Source organism: Chenopodium quinoa, unplaced genomic scaffold (assembly GCF_001683475.1).
Source record: "Chenopodium quinoa cultivar QQ74 unplaced genomic scaffold, ASM168347v1, whole genome shotgun sequence".
Taxonomy (NCBI): domain Eukaryota; kingdom Viridiplantae; phylum Streptophyta; class Magnoliopsida; order Caryophyllales; family Amaranthaceae; genus Chenopodium; species Chenopodium quinoa.
Genome location: NW_018742914.1, coordinates 4,320,491 through 4,340,319, shown reverse-complemented (window position 1 = coordinate 4,340,319; position 19,829 = coordinate 4,320,491). Strand labels below are relative to the sequence as shown.

Here is a 19,829-nt window from a genome sequence, read left to right as displayed (position 1 = left end):
GGACGAAATGGTGGCTGGCGCCTAGCCAAAAGGCCATGCCGTGGTTGTGGCGCCTAGCCAGGACGCCGCCACCGTGGTCACGGCGCCTGGTGGAGAAGCCTCGACCATAGTAGTGGCGCGTGGCCAGGACGCCGCAGCCACGGTCAAGGCGCCCCGGCCGTGGCTCCGGCGTCCTGACCAGGCGCCCCGGCCGTGGCTCCGGCGTCCTGGCCAGGCGCCAGTAGGGGAATATTTTTTTTTTTTTATTTTTTTTTTTTATTTTTTAATTTAATCCCCTTTTTTTTTTTTTTTTTTTTTTGTTAATTTAATCTTAATGTAATTATATTTATACGTTATATGTTATTGTTACAGGATTATGGTGGAGACGGAAATGATTACAGTGGGATTTTTGTACATGATGGCCTGTTCGAAGATGCTCAACAAGCGATTGATTGGGCAAAACAGGTTGCAATTAGATCAGGCTTTTGTTTAGTAGTAGCAACTCATAAATCTCAACGGGATGGTAGAATGGATCGCATTTTGAGATGCGACCGTTATCGCAAAAGAGAAGAACGAGATTTCAGTAAAGCGATTCGGTTTGACTCAAAGCGGAAAGGTTGTGGGTGTCAGTTCCGAGTTAAGGTTCGACAACATCAAAGGCGTGACGGTTGGGAAGTGAAGGGTTACGGCAAATGGGGATATCACAACCATGAGCTGATAGCATACAAAGTGGGGCATCGGCAGTTAAGCGGCCTAAGTCCAGCTGCGAAACTAGTTGTAAAAGAAATGAGTGATGCTCAAGTGAAGCCCGCTAAAATATTAGCGTCTGTGTTAGAGAAATTCCCCGAAGACCAGCCAAACCGAAGACACATCTACAACGTCAGACAGAAATTGAGGTTTGAACGGTCAGAGGGAAGGAACCCTATACAGCAGCTTCTGCACCAGGCACAAGCACGTGGTTACCTTTACTGGTTTGAATCTGACGAAGACACATCGGAGGTAACTCATTTGTTCCTTGTCCATCCTGATTGTGCTGATATGATTTCGTCTTGGCCATCTGTGATTTAGATCGATTCAACGTACAAGACAAACAAGTACAAGTTCCCACTGGTTGAGATGGTTGGGATGGCTCCAACGAACCAGAACTTTCTGATTGGTTATGCAGTCATGAAGGATGAGACGGCTGCGAGTTACCATTGGGTGTTGGAAAAGTTGAGAAACTACATCGGCCCAAATGTACAGCCATCGGCCATCGTAAGTGATTGTGAGGGAGGTCTTTTTGCCCCTATAGCGGAGCTGTTTCCGGAGTCGAGCCATTTACTGTGCACATGGCACATCAACAACTGCGTGAAAGTCAAAGCCTACAATCTTTTCAACAAGAATTTAGTAACAGCAGAGACATTGGTAAATGGTAAGTGGCGGAAGATCATGCAAGCTACCACAGAGGCAAAATACGATCGAGCCTTGGAAAACTTCAAGGATGCGTACAAGTGGTGCCCGCCAATCGTAGACTATGTGATGCATCAGTGGGTACCTCAGAGGGAAAAGTTTGTCAAATATTGGACGAACCAAGTTCTTCATTTTGGGAACATTACGACATGCAGAGTCGAGGGCGCTCATAGAGCTTTGAAGGACTGGATTGATTCTTCCACGGCTGCTCTGGATACACTGTTCGAGAGAATAAATAAGGCTATTGATACTCAGAGGAACGGCATCAAGAACTATCTCGAGGACTCCAGACGACGACATGGCATGTTGTATGGCCATTTCATATTTAAGATTCTCCACGGTCGTGTGTCACACCACTGTTTGGGGTTGATTCTGAGCGAGTATACCAGGATGAGGGAGTTGGGCGATGAAGTGGCTATTCGGTGCGGATGTGCTATATCAATGACTCATGGATTACCTTGTGCATGCACCATTCACCGCGTAATTACGCAAGACAAGGCGTCGTTACATGTCGATCAGGTTCATCCATTCTGGCGGACGCTCGTTATCGGAGAGCATGCTGTTCCGCATACGGTTCACCGTGAACAGGAGGAGTTGGAGCAGTTTCAGATGATGTTTGACCAAGTGTCCTCCAGTCACCCTTCGATCATTCGTAGTGCTACACACATACTTCATGACATGTTCAATACATCGTGTTTGGATACCGAGGAACCGGAAGGGGTCGAGCGACCTAGGGGTCGACAACCACGGCGGAACAAGAGTGCGTTTGAGTACATTCGCGGTCGTGGCCGTGGCCGTGGTCGTACATCCTCATCAAGTGGCAGCCAATCATCGTCGTCGGTGAATATGCCCGGCACCGGTAAGACATTCGACTTCAATTTCTTTTGTTGACTGTTTGATTAGTTTACTGTTGACTTGTTTATTGTGTTTATTGATGTGTGTAACAGGGAGAATGGACATTGAACATTTTCCATATAAGGACAGGATCCCTAATATCATGATGCCATTCTTGGACGGGTGGAATGATGTCATTGCAGATGGTAACTGCGGATTTCGGGTTGTGGCGGATGTGTTTCAAATGGGTGAAGACAACTACGGTTTAGTGCGGCAGTTGATGTACAGTGAAATCGCATCAAACCGAGATGTGTATGGCCATGTGTACGGCGAGGACTTGGATAGGTCTCTGCAGCGTATCCGGTGGGGAGGGGGACCTTGCGGTCAAAATCATTGGTTCGATGCGCCACTTGATCTTTTTGCCGTTGCAAACATCTACAAGTGTGCAGTCATGCATTTCGGCCTTGGTTTACATAGTCGAGCCTATTATCCATGTACAACGGTTCTGCCCTGGTGTTCGCGCGAGACCGTCACCAGACCGGTAAGGGACGTTGCTATTGGATTTCTTGGGCCGTCATACAGACATTTTATCCGATTAGACATGTCACCCGATTTTCCGGTCCCAAATATCATACCGAAGTGGTATGAAATTCGTAGAGCAAGCGTGGAGGGTTGGGATGCTTTGTACCATGCTCGCGTGCAACAGTGGAACAATTTAATTGCCATGTAGTTTTTGTTGATGTACACCTACCTTTTACTATGAGGCCTTGTATTGTCAATACTATGTCATTTCTATGTGTTCATTTTTAAAAGATAATGTTTCATTCTAAAAACTAACAACAATAATTTCAAATATTACAAACTAAAAAGATAATATTGAATTTTAAAAACTAAGAACAATAATTTCAAATATTACAAACTAAAAAGATAATGTCTAATTTCAAATATCAGTAATCCCTCTGTGACGCCCACTGCCACTGCTCAAGGGTCCGTTCCAGATCGTCTATAACAGCTCTGCCTGATGCACTCGTCATGCAGTCCCTTTCCTCAAAAAGTCGGTGTCCCAACTGCATAATCTTGCCCATCCACTACACAAAACAAAAAACATGATACGACGTATTATACATATATATATTAAAATAAGAGAACAACAAATAAAAGATGAGACGTACCGCATAAGAGGCAGTGGCAGGTGGCACATCGTCATCATCTGCGTCGTCGATGTCTTTGATCAACCTCGGGTGCGAGTGCCGGATGTACCATTCCATGTAGTGCTGGTCACACATGGCAGTCACCCCACTTGGCGGCCGCTGCAGCTCCGCCGTCCATAGGCGGGCAACCATCGGAAACTGCTCCCACATGGATATCATGTTTGACGGCCATTGGACGACGTACTCCTTCGACGACGCAGATCGTACCGCCTTACTGGGCCATGCCGGTGGAGGTGGGACAACTTGGACAAATCCAAGCTGGCGAAGACAGCGCTGCGGCATGTACGCGTCTACGATCTCGCGATACTGAATCAGTCCAGTGTAGAGGGTCCTGGGTACCCTATTACTAGGGTTCTGGCCGAAAGGCATCCAGTTCACCTGCACATTATTTAAAATCAGTAACAGTCATAAAATAAAGCATCAGATTGTAAAAGTAGAAATAATTTAATCACTGTACCTCTAAGGGGGACATCCTGTCAAGCGATAACCGTATGGAGCGCTGGCGGTCAACGGACTTCTTCTCGACACGCGGACTCCACGCACAGGCACGTGGCTGGCCATCACCAATGGGAACCGGGTCGCGGTGTGGTCGAAACGCAGGAAAATACTCGTATATCCAGGTCTGTAACAACGTCAGACATCCAGTGATACCTGCTGCATCAGCCCGGCTCGAGAATCCTAACTGGCGATACAGATACGCCAGCGTAGCCGACCCCCAAGAAAACTGGCCTACTCTGTCGGGCTCACACGCGTCAACTATGTCGCGTGGCCTGAGCTTGTTCCCGCTCTTATCCGGAAACAAGGTACACCCGAGAAGAAGAAAAACATATGCAGCCAGCTGTGTGTCCTGCGTCCTACGTGCCGTAGGGTGCAAACATCGCTGCAAGACGGTTGCGATCTTAACGCCGCCGTGATCCCACACACCAAGTGCCGATGTGTACAGCGCAGCCCTATCCACCGCCAACAGCTCCGCTAGTAAATCTGCCTGATCCGCATCAGTGACGACAGATGCTCGGTTTCCCTCCACGGGAATCCCAAGGATGGCCTCGACGTCATGCAACATGATCGTCATCTCACCGAACGGAAGGTGGAACGAGTTCGTATCCGGCTGCCATCGCTCAACGAAAGCCGTGATCAGCGTCCAGTCAATCCTGTCGTGCATGGTGGCAGGAAGGTGACTCACTCTAGTGGCCCTCAATCGCCCGACCATCTCGCTCTCCTCCGGCCAAGCATCAGCCCAGCTACACAAAAACCTACAAGTCTTTTCCCGGGTTTGGCATTTCAAAATGCCTGTATCCAAAGCCCTCTCCTGGTCCTCCCAAATACGGGTAGCGATGTGTCCTAAAAAGCTAGGAATCACACTCCCGTCTATAGGTCCCCCGGCCACCTCACCCCTCACCATCCAAGAATCATTAAAGGCCCTCTCGACCGTTTTCTGCTACCCGCAGACACAGTGGACGCAGATGATGTGCCAGATCTACTAACAAACCTACCATCTCGACCCTTACGCACATCTACCCTATGCGTCTCATACGTATCATCAAGCCTCTGACTGAATGGACCGTAATCATCATATGGTCCACTCTGATCGTCGACATCCTCATCTGCATCATCCTCGTCCTCGACCTCCTCCTCCTCGACCTCCTCCTCCTCCTCCTCCTCATCATCATCATCATCTTGATCGTCCGCAGAACAGTGCACCCGTTCTCTGCGGGCCGAGGCCGAAATACCACGGGATCTAACGTGTCTGGGCCCCGAGCTCTCCATTGAGTAGATCGTACTCCTCACGACGTCAATACTCTTCCCCGCACCAGGTCTAAATTGCGATGCCTAACTCCAAGTAAATAACGAAACATAATAACGAAAACAAATTAAAAAAAGTCGAAAATAAACACAAAAGCAAATAAACAAGTCACGGAAATAAAATTATAAACATAAAAAATATAAATATATACAAGACAATATACATATAAACATAAAAACAAAATATAAATATGAACAAAACAATATACCAAAAACAAAATATATAACCAAAAAAAAAAAATATAAACAACAAACTAAAAAATGAAAAACATAAACAAAAACAAAAAATCAAAAATGCAAAGAAAAAACCAAAAACAAAAAACTAACAAAACTTAAAAAATTTAAAATTGCAAAAACTTAAAAAAAGAAGAACATCAAAATTTTAAAGAAAATTTATAAAATATAATTCAAAAAAAAAAAAAATACATAGGAACATAAAATTAAAAATTAAAACCAGATACAATTTTTTTTTTTTTAAAAAAAAATAGAACATAAAATTAAAACAAATAAAAAAACAAAATTTAAAAAAAAAAGATAAAAAAAAAAAGGGAACATACAATTTAAAAAAAAGAAAAACAAATTTTTTAAAAAAAAAAAAAAAAAAATTCGAAAATAAAATTTAAAATTAAAAAAAAACAAAAAAAAAATTAAAAAAAAATAAAAAGGAAGGAGGCGCCTAGGCAAGACGCCCGTACGGTGGTGGCGGCGCCTAGCCCAGACGCCAATACCACGGCCGTGGCGCCTAGCCTCTGCGCCGCCGCCGTGGTAGTGGCGTCTGGGCTAGGCGCCGCCACCACCGTACGGGCGTCTTGCCTAGGCGCTTCCTCCGTGGTGGTGGCGTCTCGCCTTGGCGCCCCACCGTCGCCGGAGGTTTTTTTTTTTTTAAAAAAAATTATAAAAATTAAAAAAATTACCTTCTGGCCGGCAAACCGCCTTCCGCCCACCGCCGGTGCCGCCACTTCCTTGCCGGGCCGCCTTGACATAGCTCTGGAAATAATTTAGAGAGAGAAAGTGGAAGTAGAGAGTAGAGAGAGAAATTGTGTGTTTTTTAGTATGAGGGCAAAAGTGTAATTTCACTCTTATTTTGTGGGCTTTATGTAGGAATTTGCGGGCGATGTTTAACAGTTCACTATTACTAAGGAGGAAGATGAAAGATGGTCATAGTAAACGGCGTTACCTAACAGCACAAGGCCCACCATTAGCTTACTTTTTTAAGCTTACTAGATTTTTTTTATTAATATTTCACTCTTGTCTCTTGAGATAAACCCATTTTGTTTATCCGTGGGATAAATGGGGGTATCCTCTTGGAAATCGTTAAATTCAAAACTTAAAAAATAAGGAACAAAGAAAGTCTATGATTCTAGATATCTCCTAGTAGAGCAAATACTAGTCAATCAAACTTATTATGTACATCAGGTGGCATTTTCGGTAAAAACTTGAAACGGGTTGGGGAATATGTGTAAATATACGTGGATGGGTCTCACACGGTAGTTTATACGTAAATTTGTTGACTAACGGTGAACTTAGTCAAAGCTCTAACGTAAAGTCCTGCCGTTTCTTTACTTCACTTTCCCAATCTGAATATCCCCCATTTACATTTTGACCTAGGATCATCTTCTCCAACATAACCAAAATTTGGAATTTCAGATTTTGATTATACACGACAAATTAAGCTGCCGTTTCATGCAATTGGGTTCTTCTCGGACCCAATTTCCAATTGAATATTGTCTTCATTGCAGTTACGGAGTCGCACTTTGCTGAAGTCAATTAAATTTCGCATTTAAACTGCAATTGGGATCGCAACACTGCAATATCGATCTTCTCCGACCTATTGAGTCAGAAATAAACTCCCAGCCATCTCTGCTGCGTATTTGCCGGGGTGGAATCAGTGTAAGTTGTTGGCTCTTAACGATTATGTTTATTTTCATTTTCTGCGATGTCTGCGATCCCAATTGCAACTGTATGGGATGATATCAAGGTAGGACCGATATCTTGTAAAAGCACGTGACCAAACTCTGAATAATTGTGAAAAGGCGCCGATATGCACCAGAAAGCAGACATATCGGCTTGTCGGAATTCGGCACGTGGCAACAGAAGCTCGACACTTGGCGCAGGAGGCTTTGCATGGATGAGAGCCACCTGTCAAAGTGGATCATTATAAATAGTAGGTAAGACCTCATTTATGAGGGCATTAATTACTCTCTCTCTCTCTACTTTCTCTCTCATACTTATCTTCTTCTCTAAAACATTTTCTGACTTTGTCATCGGAGTGGTTATCCCCGGACCACCCCGGGGTTAGCTAACTTCTTCTCATTGTGTAGGTTCTTAGCTTGCCGATAGGAGTATCAGGATCTCAGGTCCGAATTCTTGGGGAATCAGATCCAGACAGAAACAATTTGGCGCTAGAAGGAGGGGGCCTTGATCACTTCTATCGCCTAAGAACCTCACACAAAAAAAAAATATATACATAATAAAAACAATCATGGCCGGAAACAATTTGGTAGAACAGCCTCAGGTGGAGATAGTGGATGAAACCCACACCTTAGAGGATAATCAGTTTCACATGCCGATAACCTCCCCTGCAGGCGGAGGGGAGACAGAGGATCCTATGGCGGCATTCACACCAGATGAATTGGAGACAGCAGCAAGGGTGATGAGTGCAATGAGTAGGAAGAGAAAGGAGGCTGAGGCGGCACAGGCTGAAAGGGGGGCCGCTCAGGCCGATAGAGGAACACCGCACCGTAACCGGGAAGAGCAACATAATCAGTTGATGAACTCGCCTAGGAGATCCCGACATGAGTCGCCGATAAGATCGCACACAATGTCACGGCGGGTTGAACAATCCTCAAGTCACACTGTGAGTACGAGAACCCAACAGCAGAGGAGTTCGCAAGTGGATGGGCAGGTAGTGCGGGCAGTGGTGCAGTTAAGGGCATCTCCTTTTGCCCAGCATATCTTGGAACAGCTAATGGAAAAGGTGAAAATGCCGACTTGCAGGTATGATGGAAGAGGGGATCCGGAAAGATTTATAACGTCCTATGAGGGGCACATGATGTTGTATACCAACTCAGATGCAGTCTAGTGTAAGGTCTTTCCGACTACTCTGATTGGGGCTGCAGCCGATTGGTTCAACAACCTTGAAGTTGGGTCAGTAGATAGTTTTGAAGGATTGACCGAGATGTTTGTGGGTCAGTATGTCAGCAATAGTGTGAGGCAGAGAACCTCTGGAGAATTGATGGCCGTGGAGCAGAAACCGGATGAATCCTTGAGGGATTATATTAGACGATTTAACAATGAGGCAAATACAATCCCAAAACTGCAACAAGAAATAGCTGTGATGGCTTTAATGAATGGCTTGGTTGATTCTGATTTCAAACGATACCTTACAAGGAAAAACATGCCCACGTTAGCAGCGGCATTTAGTAAAGCTCATGATTACATTAAGAGTGAAGAATTGATGAAGACAAGTAGCACACATGTCGTTGCCGGAAAGGGGCAAAGCCAGTATGAAGGGACATCGTCTGGAGGAAGTAGGCTGAGAGCTCCTGCCCCAGGAAGGGGAGGAGGAAGCCGGCAAGATTCAAGGCCAACAAGGCTGCCAATGAGATATAACACTTACACTCCCCTGAATACACCAAGGGCAGAAATCTACTCAGTGAATCAGAATAGAGAAGATTGGTCAAGGTCGATTCCCATGAAGGCAAGGCCAAGGGATGTGAAGAAGTATTGTATGTTCCATAGGGATGTGGGACATTATACAGAGGAGTGTACGCAATTGAAGGATAACATTGAGGAGTTGATCAGGAAAGGGTATTTGACACAATATCGGCTGAACACAAGCAGGAATCAACAATCGGCACAAACAGTTGAGAGGCAACGGATATAGGCAAGGCCTGAAAGGACTCAAGGAGGAATAGTCGGATAAGGGGATGTAGGAATACCACCGCTGTCTACTGGAAGGGTAGATGTGATAACAGGGGGACCGATTCATGGAGGGACGATTAGTGGAGCAAAGAAGCATTTGGCTGAGCATCGTCACCTAGTTTGCGCCTTGGATGTGGACAATCGTCCTCGGCCAGCATCAATACCTCAGGTAGTGTTCACAGAAGAAGATGCAAGGGGTGTAGTGTTCCCGCATGATGACCCGTTAGTCCTAATAACTAAGATAAACGGGGCTGACATCAAAAGAGTGCTGGTGGATGGAGGTAGTTCAGCAAATGTGTTGTTTGTGCAAGCTTTTAATGAGATGAATATAGGAAGGCAGTACCTGAAACCGGTATCATATCCCGTAATCGAGTTCAATGGATCAACAGTGAGGCCGGAAGGGAGCATTGTGTTACCGGTTAAGCTGGGTGATGGGCCACAAGCAAGAGATGTGATGGCAGAGTTTCTGGTGGTGGATGTTAAGTCAGCCTACAACGCAATTATCGGCATACCGATAATACATGATATGCAGGCCGTCGTATCAACTTACCATCTGGCAATAGCTTATGTGTCAAATTTAGGAGCTGTGGAGAAGGTATATGGAGGTCAGGTGATGTCAAAAGCTTGTTACGTGACAGCTTTGAAGAACCCAGTTGGCAGTGCTCCAATACCATGCAATCCGATAAGGGAAGGTGAGCCAACAGTTCAAGATTTAACCATGAAAAACTTTGATTCAAGGCCTGAGGAAACACCAAGGTCGTTACCAGGGGGAGAAACCGTCCAAGTTGAATTGCAACCAGGCGACCCGAGTAGAACAGTGAAGGTTGGAACTGATATGGATGTGGATACAAGGTGTAATCTGATAAGCCTATTGCGTGAGAATGCAGATGTCTTTTCATTTTCGGCAAGTGAGATGCCGGGGATACATCCAGAGGTGATGGAGCATAAGTTGAATGTTGATAGAAAATTCAGGCCGATAAGGCAAAAGAAGCGCAATTTCTCAACTGAGAAAATAGAAGCAATTCAGGCTGAGGTAAATAAGCTCTTAGCGGTAGGGTTCATTGAGCCTTGCACATATCCGGAATGGTTGGCGAATGTAGTAATGATGAGAAAGCCGACAGGGAAGTGGCGAATGTGTGTGGATTTAACAGATCTAAATAAGGCTTGCCCTAAGGATTGCTACCCATTACCCCGGATAGATAGGCTGGTAGACTCAACCTCTGGTCATGCTATGCTCAGTTTTCTGGATGCGTTTTCGGGATATCATCAGGTCAGCATGCATAAGGCTGACAGGAAGAAAACGACTTTTATAACATATGTCGGTGTGTACTGTTATAAGGCAATGCCGTTTGGGTTGAAAAATGCAGGAGCAACATATCAAAAGTTGGTGGACAAGATATTTAAGAATCAGAAAGGCCGGAATGTCGAGGTATATGTAGATGATACGATAGTAAAGAGTAAAGAAAAAGAGGACCATATAGCGGATCTGAGGGAAACATTTGAGACGTTAAGGAGATATCAGATGAAGTTGAATACGGAGAAGTGTATGTTTGGGGTCAGATCAGGGAAATTCTTGGGCTTTATGGTCAGTAAACGGGGGATAGATGCAAATCCAGATAAGGTGAATGCGGTACTCCAAATGAAACAACCAAAAACCATTCGTGATATACAGAGATTGACTGGAAGGATGGCAGGATTGACCAGATTTATCAGCAAGTCAGCCGACAAGGCGCTTCCGTTTTCATGGTACTAAGAAAGAACAAGGCATTCGAGTGGGGAAAGGAACAGAGTGATGCCTTGGAAGTAGTAAGGAATCATCTCAGATCTCTTCCCACGATTGCCAGGCCCAAGAAGGGAGAAGTGATACAGTTGTATATTTCAGCATCACCAAAAACGGTAGCGGCCGTTTTGATAGTGGAAAGGAAGAAACAGCAGAAGCCGATATACTTTGTCAGTCATGTATTGAATGCGCCAGAACGCAAATATCCAGTGATAGAGAAGATGGCGTTAATAGTAGTAGTGGCGGCTAGAAAGTTAAGGCCTTACTTTGATGCACATCCAATAGAGGTGTTAACCAACCACCCTTTGGAGAAATCATTGCATAAAATGGATACATCTGGTAGATTATTGGCATGGGCAGTTGAGTTGTCGGAGTATGAAATAAGCTACAGGCCGATAACGTCAATTAAGGCTCAAGCAATGTCGGATTTCATTGTTGAAACCACATACACGGACGAAGAGGAAGAATTGGGCACATGGCGGGTATCAGTTGATGGTTCAGCTACGGCAACGGGGGCAGGGGCTGGAATTGTGATAACGGCTCCAGATGGGAAAATGTTTGAATATGCCATGAAGTTTAAGTTTAAGGCAACAAATAATGAAGCCGAGTATGAAGCTGCAATAGCCGGAATGCAATTGTCAATCGCAGCAGAAGCAAAGCGGCTGGTTTTAACAACTGACTCCCAACTGGTATCAAGTCAGTATAGTGGAGAGTATGAAACTCGAGAGCCAGCAATGGTGAAGTATTTGGAGAAGATGAAACAGTTAGCAGCGCAGTTACAATATTTTGAATAAAAACTGGTTCCGAGACTGAAAAATGCTCAAGCAGATGCGTTGGCAAGATTAGCAAGTTCAAGTTTTAATAACTTGGAAAGGACGGTCATGGTGGAGTATTTAAAGCAGAGAAGTATAGATGAGATGTCGACAGAGGTTTTGTGTATTGATGTTGGGAACCAGTGGTATGATAAAATACTGGCATACCTCATCCATGGTGCAGGGCCGGCAGATAAGGGGGAGTTGAAAAGATTAAGGAAAGATAGCGTGTAGTTTGTCATGTACCAAGGTCAGTTATACAAAAGGGGGTTTTCATTGCCATTGCAAAGGTGTATAACGGATTTTGAGTCAGCAAGGTTGTTAGAAGAATTGCATGAAGGTAGCTGTGGTAACCATCTCAGAGCAAGAGCCTTGTCCAGAGAAGCAATGAGAAGGGGATATTACTGGCCGACGATGAATGCAGATGCAATAGCTTATGTTAAAAGATGCGAGAAGTGTCAAAAGTTTGCCCCAGTTATCAACTTTCCTCCTAATGATCTGACTCCGATATTAAATCCAATTCCTTTTGCCCAATGGGGAATGGATATAGTTGGCCCGTTCCCATCGGCCACGGGTGGAAGGAAATTTATGATAGTGGGGATAGACTATTTCACAAAATGGATTGAGGCAGAACTAGTAATGAAGATAACGACATCAGAAGTGAAGAAGTTTATATGGAAGGGTATCTTCACAAGATTTGGGTTGCCGATGGCGATGATTTTTGATCAAGGAACCTAATTTGATTGTAAGCCAGTCAAAGATCTCTTAACGATGTACAAGGTGAAATTTGCTTATGCAGCAGTATGCCATCCACAGTCTAACGGCCAGGCAGAAGCAGCAAATAAGCAAATTATAACGGCAATTAAAAAGAAGATCGAAGATGCAAAAGGTTTGTGGGCAGATTTGATACTGGAGATATTGTGGGCAAACAGGACGACGATTAGAGAGGCCACAGGTGAATCACCTTATACTTTAGTGTTTGGAACAGAGGCAGTCATACCAGCAGAGGTTGGGTTGCCGACATTTAGGATTCAGCATTACTGTGAAGACCAAAACGATTTACTCCTACGACAACAGTTAGAATTTTTGCCAGAGCTCAGAGAAAAAGCAGCAGTTAAGTCAGATGTATATAAGGAAAGAATGTCGAGGGCCTACAACAGAAGAGTATCTCATCGGCCGTTAAGTGTGGGGGATTTAGTACTGCGAAGAACAGCGGCGACCGGTAAGGGAAATGAAGATGGAAAGCTGACTGCAAGTTGGGAAGGACCTTATCGGATTAGAGATGTCGTCATCCAAGGATCGTATTATCTGGAAACTTTGGATGGGACACCCCTAAAGAATGTATGGAACACGGCTGTGCTGAAGAAATACTACGTATAATGTACAATTTTCATGTGAAGCTGATATTGAAAAAGGGTATCAGTGATGAATAAAGAAATATTCAGACAACGTATATTGGAATAGGCATCCTCCATTTAACGGAACACCGTTAAATGGGACGGACAACTCAAAACCGCTTCCGTGAAGTTAATAGATATACAACCTGATTATCTGTATACGTTAACTCACGAGGTTGCTGGTTCAAAATATAATACCGGCCAAATCAATTCGAGTATACGCCGATATGAGGCGTAGCTTAGAGAGTGATCGCCGAGAGGGTACCTAACTGGCTGAAACAACAAAGCAGTAGGTGACCAATGTTATAATCTGGACCAGCAACGAATGATAATTGCCAAGTATACATAGTTCTAACACGAACTATGTACACTGGGGGGAGTAAAGAATGAGATAAATATCGTGCATTGATAGTTTTTAAATGACAGGTTGTTATGATATGATATCTTCATAATTTGATAATTGTTGAAAGTTGTCGGATATCAGACAAATCATTAGATAAATCTTTGTTTTTTGTGAACTGTCTTTTGCATATCTCTGTCTTTTGCATATTGTGAATTACAAGGCAATGTAGTTACGATAACATTGTTTAATTAAGCAAATTAGCAAGTGATAAGCAAAAACAACTTAGTTACGATAAGAGGTGTTTAAATTTGCAAGTAGTTGATAAACAACGAAAATGAAAATGAGTTAGGTTTACATGACAGTAAAGTTGACAATCGATAGGCATCACCACAAAAAAGGGGTATATGCCGATAAAACAGCATTGTCAAAATAAATGTTAAGACATACAAAAGGCAATAAAAAGAGAGTTACGGCTGATAAGGCCCAATAATACAAGACCCACAAGAAGATGTCGGTGATGACTGCCCGCCCCTTCAAGCTTGTGCGTTCTCAGACACTGGAGAGTTTAAAATGCTGGGATATTTAGGGTCGTCATCAGCGCTGGGCACCAAATTATACAAGTCCTCTTTAGAGAATTGCTGTGTCTCGAAGCCGGAAGGGATCTTGTAAGCTTCCTCGTTGAAAGCTTTTTCAACTTTGGCCCAATCTTCCTTCTTCCAACCGGCAGCATGGGCAACACATCTCTGAGCAGCAGTCCAACCTCCATCGAAACAATCTTGGAGTTTGGAGCAGAACTCGTTCGACGCTAAATAACGGCCCACGGCTCTCTGACAAATACCAAGCTTATCAGCTTCCATTTGTTTAACCTTCTCCTCAAGGTTTTTTATTTTAGCTCTGGCGTCGCCGAGATCCTTTTCAACTGAAGGAAGGCGCTCAATGGCTTTATCTTTTTCAGCAATTTGAGTCTTCAGACTCTGCACTTCCAATTCTAGACCAGCAACCTTCTCAGCCTTAACTTTCAGTTCTGACATCTCCTTGTCGTCTCTTTCTTTTATTTTCTTCAAGTCATCTAAGTCTCTTTCAGCATTATTGATGATTTCCTGCATGACACTTTGGCTGGAGGAGGCTTGATAATGCTTCTCTTGATAATAACGGTACATCTCAATGAGCTCTGTACCAGACATGATGGCCTAAAAAAAATGTAAATAAATAAATATATGCATAGTTAAGAATAAGATAAACATTATAAGTCTATAGCAAAGCTGTATGCCAAACATAAAAATATGTAAAGGAAAAGTTAGAATACCTTCATCATGTTGTGCATGTGAATAGCAGCAAGGGGACCGATTGGACCAGCAGGTCTGTCCATCGGCAGAGTAAGATTTCTCATAAGCCGATAACCAAGATTCCCACCTTGCATTGGGTCATCGGTAATCATAGATTCATTCCGGCCGACATCCATCCTGGGTTGCCAACGGTCTCCGGAATGGCCAGCAGGGACAGCGAAACCCTTCAGAACTTCGTCTGGAAACCTTCCACAGACTCGTTCAATCCATTGATTGGACCGATAAGTCAGGGCCGAAATTCTTGAATCAGAGCCAACCGTAGTAGGGGCAATTGTGACGGTTGGCTGAAGCTGACGAGGGGACTCGGCAGTAGTGAGATCTTCAATCTCAATCCCCTGAATAACCTTCTTTACAATGGCCTCAGGGCTCTTAGTTTTGGTGGTGGGCGGAGTCTTCTCGGACTCCGACTGGTCCTTCTTCTTCCCACCGCGCCCTTCAGATTGTCTGGGGCTGGAGATCACAACGACTCCACCTCGCCGATTGGCCAGGGATGTCGTCTTTCTCTTTTTTGCATTATCATCAGCCATGATCTCAGCTCTTCTTTTGGCACTGATAGCCGGAGCGCGGCCGCAAACGGTAGCAAGAGTATCGTAGGGGATTGAAGCTTTAGGCAACGTCTGAGAACCCTTTTCCCGTCAGAAGATAAGCCAAGTTGCCTGTTGTCCAACTTATCAATACCTGAGAGTAAAAAATGAAAATTCAATCAGCCAGGTGCAAACAATTTTGTAAAAAAAAAAAAAAAACAAAACAACAAAAGAAAGAGGTCGATAAAATAAACAGTACCATAATGGTCAGTCCAACAGAGACCGACACGAGATAACAGCGCGTTACCTAGAATGTAACTCACATTCGGCACCCACACCTTAGGAACTATGCGGACCTTGCCGTCACCTTCATCAAATTCTGAGACGTCAAAATGATTGACGGCTCTCTCCTCATGTTTACCGAGATCTCTCTCGGGAATTGAGTCAAAACGAGGATGAGGCTGGAAAAAGGTTCGTCTCAAAGGAAAGTCCTCAGGAACCGACATGAAAAAGAACCTGACTTGCCAACCCTTGCAACTTGTTAGTTTAGGGTGGACGGTATATTTGCGAGGTTGGGTATACAAAGACCACCACCCATCTGACTGACCATCTCTCTTCAGAGTAATCAGTCGTCTAAAAACGTTAAGGGTTAGGGGATAGTTTCGATACAGCATAACCCAGATGGTGGCAATAACGGCCCGAATAGTGGGAGGAGTCACCTGAACTAAACAGACGTTCCAGGCCTTCAGAATTTTTGCCACAAAGGGATGTAAAGGAAAGCGGAGGCCGAAGTCTAAATGCTTCATATAAACGGCCACGGAACCTGCCGGGCAATCTAATACCGAGGTTCCAGAAAGGGGAATTGACAGCTCATACCCGTCAGGTAAGTTGAAAAATTTCTTAGCACGACGGCAATAATCTTTTTCAATTGCCATTTTCCTAAAATCGTCATTTATTTTTGCCTTAGCCACTTTTCCACCTCTGGGAAGAGTAATAGGTTGTCGGAATTCAGCTCCGTCAGTTTCAGAGTTATAGCCCTCGTCCAGGTTCTCTTCCTGGATAACCTCTGCCGTCATGTCAACAATGTCTTCCCTACTCTCATTGTTAATACTACCTTCTTGAGTCTCGTCATCTCCTAAGACCGAACCCATGAAGTATAAGATGGGTTGAGATTCATTGTTTTGCCATCATAAGAAGGGAAAAATGGAGGGGGGCAAGGAAACGATCCATCAACGAAAGGCCAAAATCTGGGAGCACCTGCCTCTCATCGATCCAGCGCTTGTGGCTGCAGCCATGCTACGGATCCAGCGCCGCATTCGCGCTCTGGAAGACAGCAAACGGGACCTAAATTGACGGCTGAATCATGAACGGGAGATGACGGACCTTCCTGGGGGTTTACAGGGATATCAGCAACTTGTTCTTCTTCAGAAGAACTCACAACTTGACCTTGCCCAGGTCTTTTGCTGGATTCAGCTGCCTTAGCAGCCTCGGCTGCCTTAGCTGCTTTAGCGGCCTCAGCAGCCTCACGGGCAGCAGCTCGAGGCTGATAACTGGTACTCTTTACCCTCGGCATGGTGTTTATACCTATATTGCCAACGTTAGTGCCATATTGATTAAAATAGCGTTTCCCAGCAAAGCCGCGTAATTGATAACGAACACTAACAGGATCAACGTCAAGAATTTCAGTATCGGCAAGAATATCAGGATTAGTGGGATAATAGGCACGTTCGCAGTACGCAATAGTCCTATGTAGCATAAAAGCACGTTTTTCTTCTTCAGAAGATAACGACTCAAATGGATAATCAATATTATCAGAAAGGGAAGATGAATTACCCTGATTACTACCGGTTTCTTTGCATAAGGATTGCCTAATTAAACGACGCCTGGCAGTACTAAAATTAGAGAAATTCTCTTCGATACTATTTTCAGACATTTAATTTAAAAATGAGAAAATAAAACAAACATTCAAAATCAGGGGTTAAGGAGCGTCAATACCTTCGACGAAAGTCGCTGATACGATGTACTTAAAAAACACGCCGAATATACTGAGAAGCGCAGACCGAAATCGAGAAAAGTAAGAAGAGTAAACCTTTGATTAAAAAAAAAATTAAAAATTAACACTGAGAGAAAACTTTGGGAAAATGAAAAATAAAATGAAAAATAGCGGAATTTTGATCTAAAAGAAGAAACTGAAAAGTCAGTTGAAGTGAAAGACGGTTCAGAGATCCAACGGCCCTGAATCGACAATCAATTTCAAAAGCAGCGGTAGGATTTGCGACACGTGTACTAATTTTCCCGCTTCAAAAAAAAAAAAAGGTTACATTTCCATGTTGTAATAAGTGAACCTTGTCTGCTATCGGCACACAAGGTCACTTGGGGAGGAAAACGGAGTTTTTCGCTCCCATATATTTTGTAGTAAGTGAACCTTGTCTGCTATCGGCACACAAGGTCACTTGGGGGGAAAAAAGGAGTCAATAGATTAATGTGTCGAGGAAGTATAAAAGTATAAATTTGGGAGATAACACCAAAGATAATGCAAATGAATACACTATGGGATTATAACACTATACAAAAGTTGTCCTGAAAATTGCAAAAATAAATAAATAATAATAATAATAATAAATAAATAATAAAAATAAATCTTCCCAGCAAAAGAATATAGAGCTTAAAAGAACATAGAAGCAAATCTTCTCAGCAAAAGATTGTTTGAGCATAAGCCAAACGGGTATAATGAACTGCAGCAACGGCAGGGATAACAATAAAGTTTTGTTGACAGAGTACAAGAAACGTTATCACATGAAACTTCCAAGATGAGGTAAAATTCGAAGAATGAGAAGTGGAACCCAAAGTTTGTTTAGTTAGGTTAGGTTTGTCGGCTACATTAACTGAGAACGATGATGTGTGATCATGCGTCCTCACTTGGGGGGCTAATTGTATGGGATGATATCAAGGTAGGACCGATATCTTGTAAAAGCACGTGACCAAACTCTGAATAATTGTGAAAAGGCGCCGATATGCACCAGAAAGCAGACATATCGGCTTGTCGGAATTCGGCACGTGGCAACAGAAGCTCGACACTTGGCGCAGGAGGCTTTGCATGGATGAGAGCCACCTGTCAAAGTGGATCATTATAAATAGTAGGTAAAACCTCATTTATGAGGGCATTAATTACTCTCTCTCTCTCTACTTTCTCTCTCATACTTATCTTCTTCTCTAAAACATTTTCTGACTTTGTCATCGGAGTGGTTATCCCCGGACCACCCCGGGGTTAGCTAACTTCTTCTCATTGTGTAGGTTCTCAGCTTGCCGATAGGAGTATCAGGATCTCAGGTCCGAGTTCTTGGGGAATCAGATCCAGACAGAAACATCAACGATAAAGAATGAAATTAGAAATGGGATGACAATGGCGTCCACTCTTTAGCTAAACGATAAAGAAAAAGTAGCCAATTTTCCGTTTCTTTATGATCCTAACGACGTTAATTGCTAGTTGTATGGCACAATAACGGCACAATTCCATCCGTTAGCAAAACACGTACACATGAATGTCATAATAATATCAGGTACGAAGTATGGCCCACTTAACCGAGTGATTGACAAAATTTAGTCGATCAACCTGATTGCATGGGTCTGGCTCTCTCCTAGTATCATAATAGTTATGTCACATATTTCCTCCATTCTTTTTTACTTGACTTAATTTGACTTTTACACTATTCACTACTCCGTATCCCTTATTTGTCATCTTTTGTAAATTATATATAAGGAAAAACTTATTCACGTGAGATTTTGTTAGAATCGTCTCATTAAATATTATCATAATATATAACTTTTATAATTTTTACTTATAAATAATTAAAGTTATTGATGGTTAAAGTTTTGCGTTGACAACTGTGATAAATGAAACAAGTCAAATAAAAAAACAACAACAGAGGAATTATGATATTATTCCCTTAGAAGTTTGTTATGCTTCGAGTAAAGAATATTTAATAAAGAAAGACGTGTATGTTAAAGGCAGAGCAACCGCTCAACCAAAAGTTAAGCTGATGGTTTAAGCCATGATCGATATATATACTCTATCACGCCTCCTCCCTCCTCCCTACATGAGAGCCCTTTGGGCTTGAAGTGTGAATGCATCATGACCCCCTTCATTCCCAGCGCAAAATATCCTACTTTAAAGTGTGGGATTAATGAGACTTGAACCCGTGACCTTTGTGTTAAAATACTAACTCAATCAAAAGTTTAAGGAGATAGTTGATGTCTAAGATCATTATTATTATTATTACTATTTTTTTTTTAAGATTTACACCAAAATATGATAGATTTACACCAAAATATGTAACTTTGATATAAAAATGTGCTTGTTTGGTACTGTGATATTTCTATCACAGTTACGCGCCTCACCTTACTCCTTGAGAGGCCGGGCCTAAGCA

The 19,829-nt window shown here is 43.3% G+C and overlaps 3 protein-coding genes across 3 annotated transcripts; 2 read left to right on the top strand and 1 right to left on the bottom strand.

Moving 5' to 3' along the window:
- The first annotated feature begins 1,924 nt into the window (after positions 1-1,924).
- On the top strand, positions 1,925-3,088 carry LOC110727933. The gene is made up of 2 exons (XM_021907526.1): positions 1,925-2,287; positions 2,376-3,088. Exons 1-2 carry the CDS (start codon positions 2,038-2,040, stop codon positions 2,990-2,992), a joined length of 867 nt encoding a protein of 288 aa, XP_021763218.1. The 5' UTR covers positions 1,925-2,037; the 3' UTR covers positions 2,993-3,088.
- A 78-nt stretch (positions 3,089-3,166) lies between these two features.
- On the bottom strand, positions 3,167-4,156 carry LOC110727764. The gene is made up of 3 exons (XM_021907341.1): positions 3,931-4,156; positions 3,435-3,851; positions 3,167-3,350 (listed from the first exon to the last, which is right to left on the bottom strand). Exons 1-3 carry the CDS (start codon positions 3,943-3,945, stop codon positions 3,210-3,212), a joined length of 573 nt encoding a protein of 190 aa, XP_021763033.1. The 5' UTR covers positions 3,946-4,156; the 3' UTR covers positions 3,167-3,209.
- A 4,298-nt stretch (positions 4,157-8,454) lies between these two features.
- LOC110727653 lies at positions 8,455-11,774 on the top strand. Its single transcript, XM_021907232.1, has 3 exons — positions 8,455-9,149; positions 9,237-10,946; positions 11,045-11,774. The coding sequence occupies exons 1-3, from the start codon at positions 8,455-8,457 to the stop codon at positions 11,772-11,774; spliced, it is 3,135 nt and encodes a 1,044-aa protein (XP_021762924.1).
- The last annotated feature ends 8,055 nt before the right edge of the window (positions 11,775-19,829 follow it).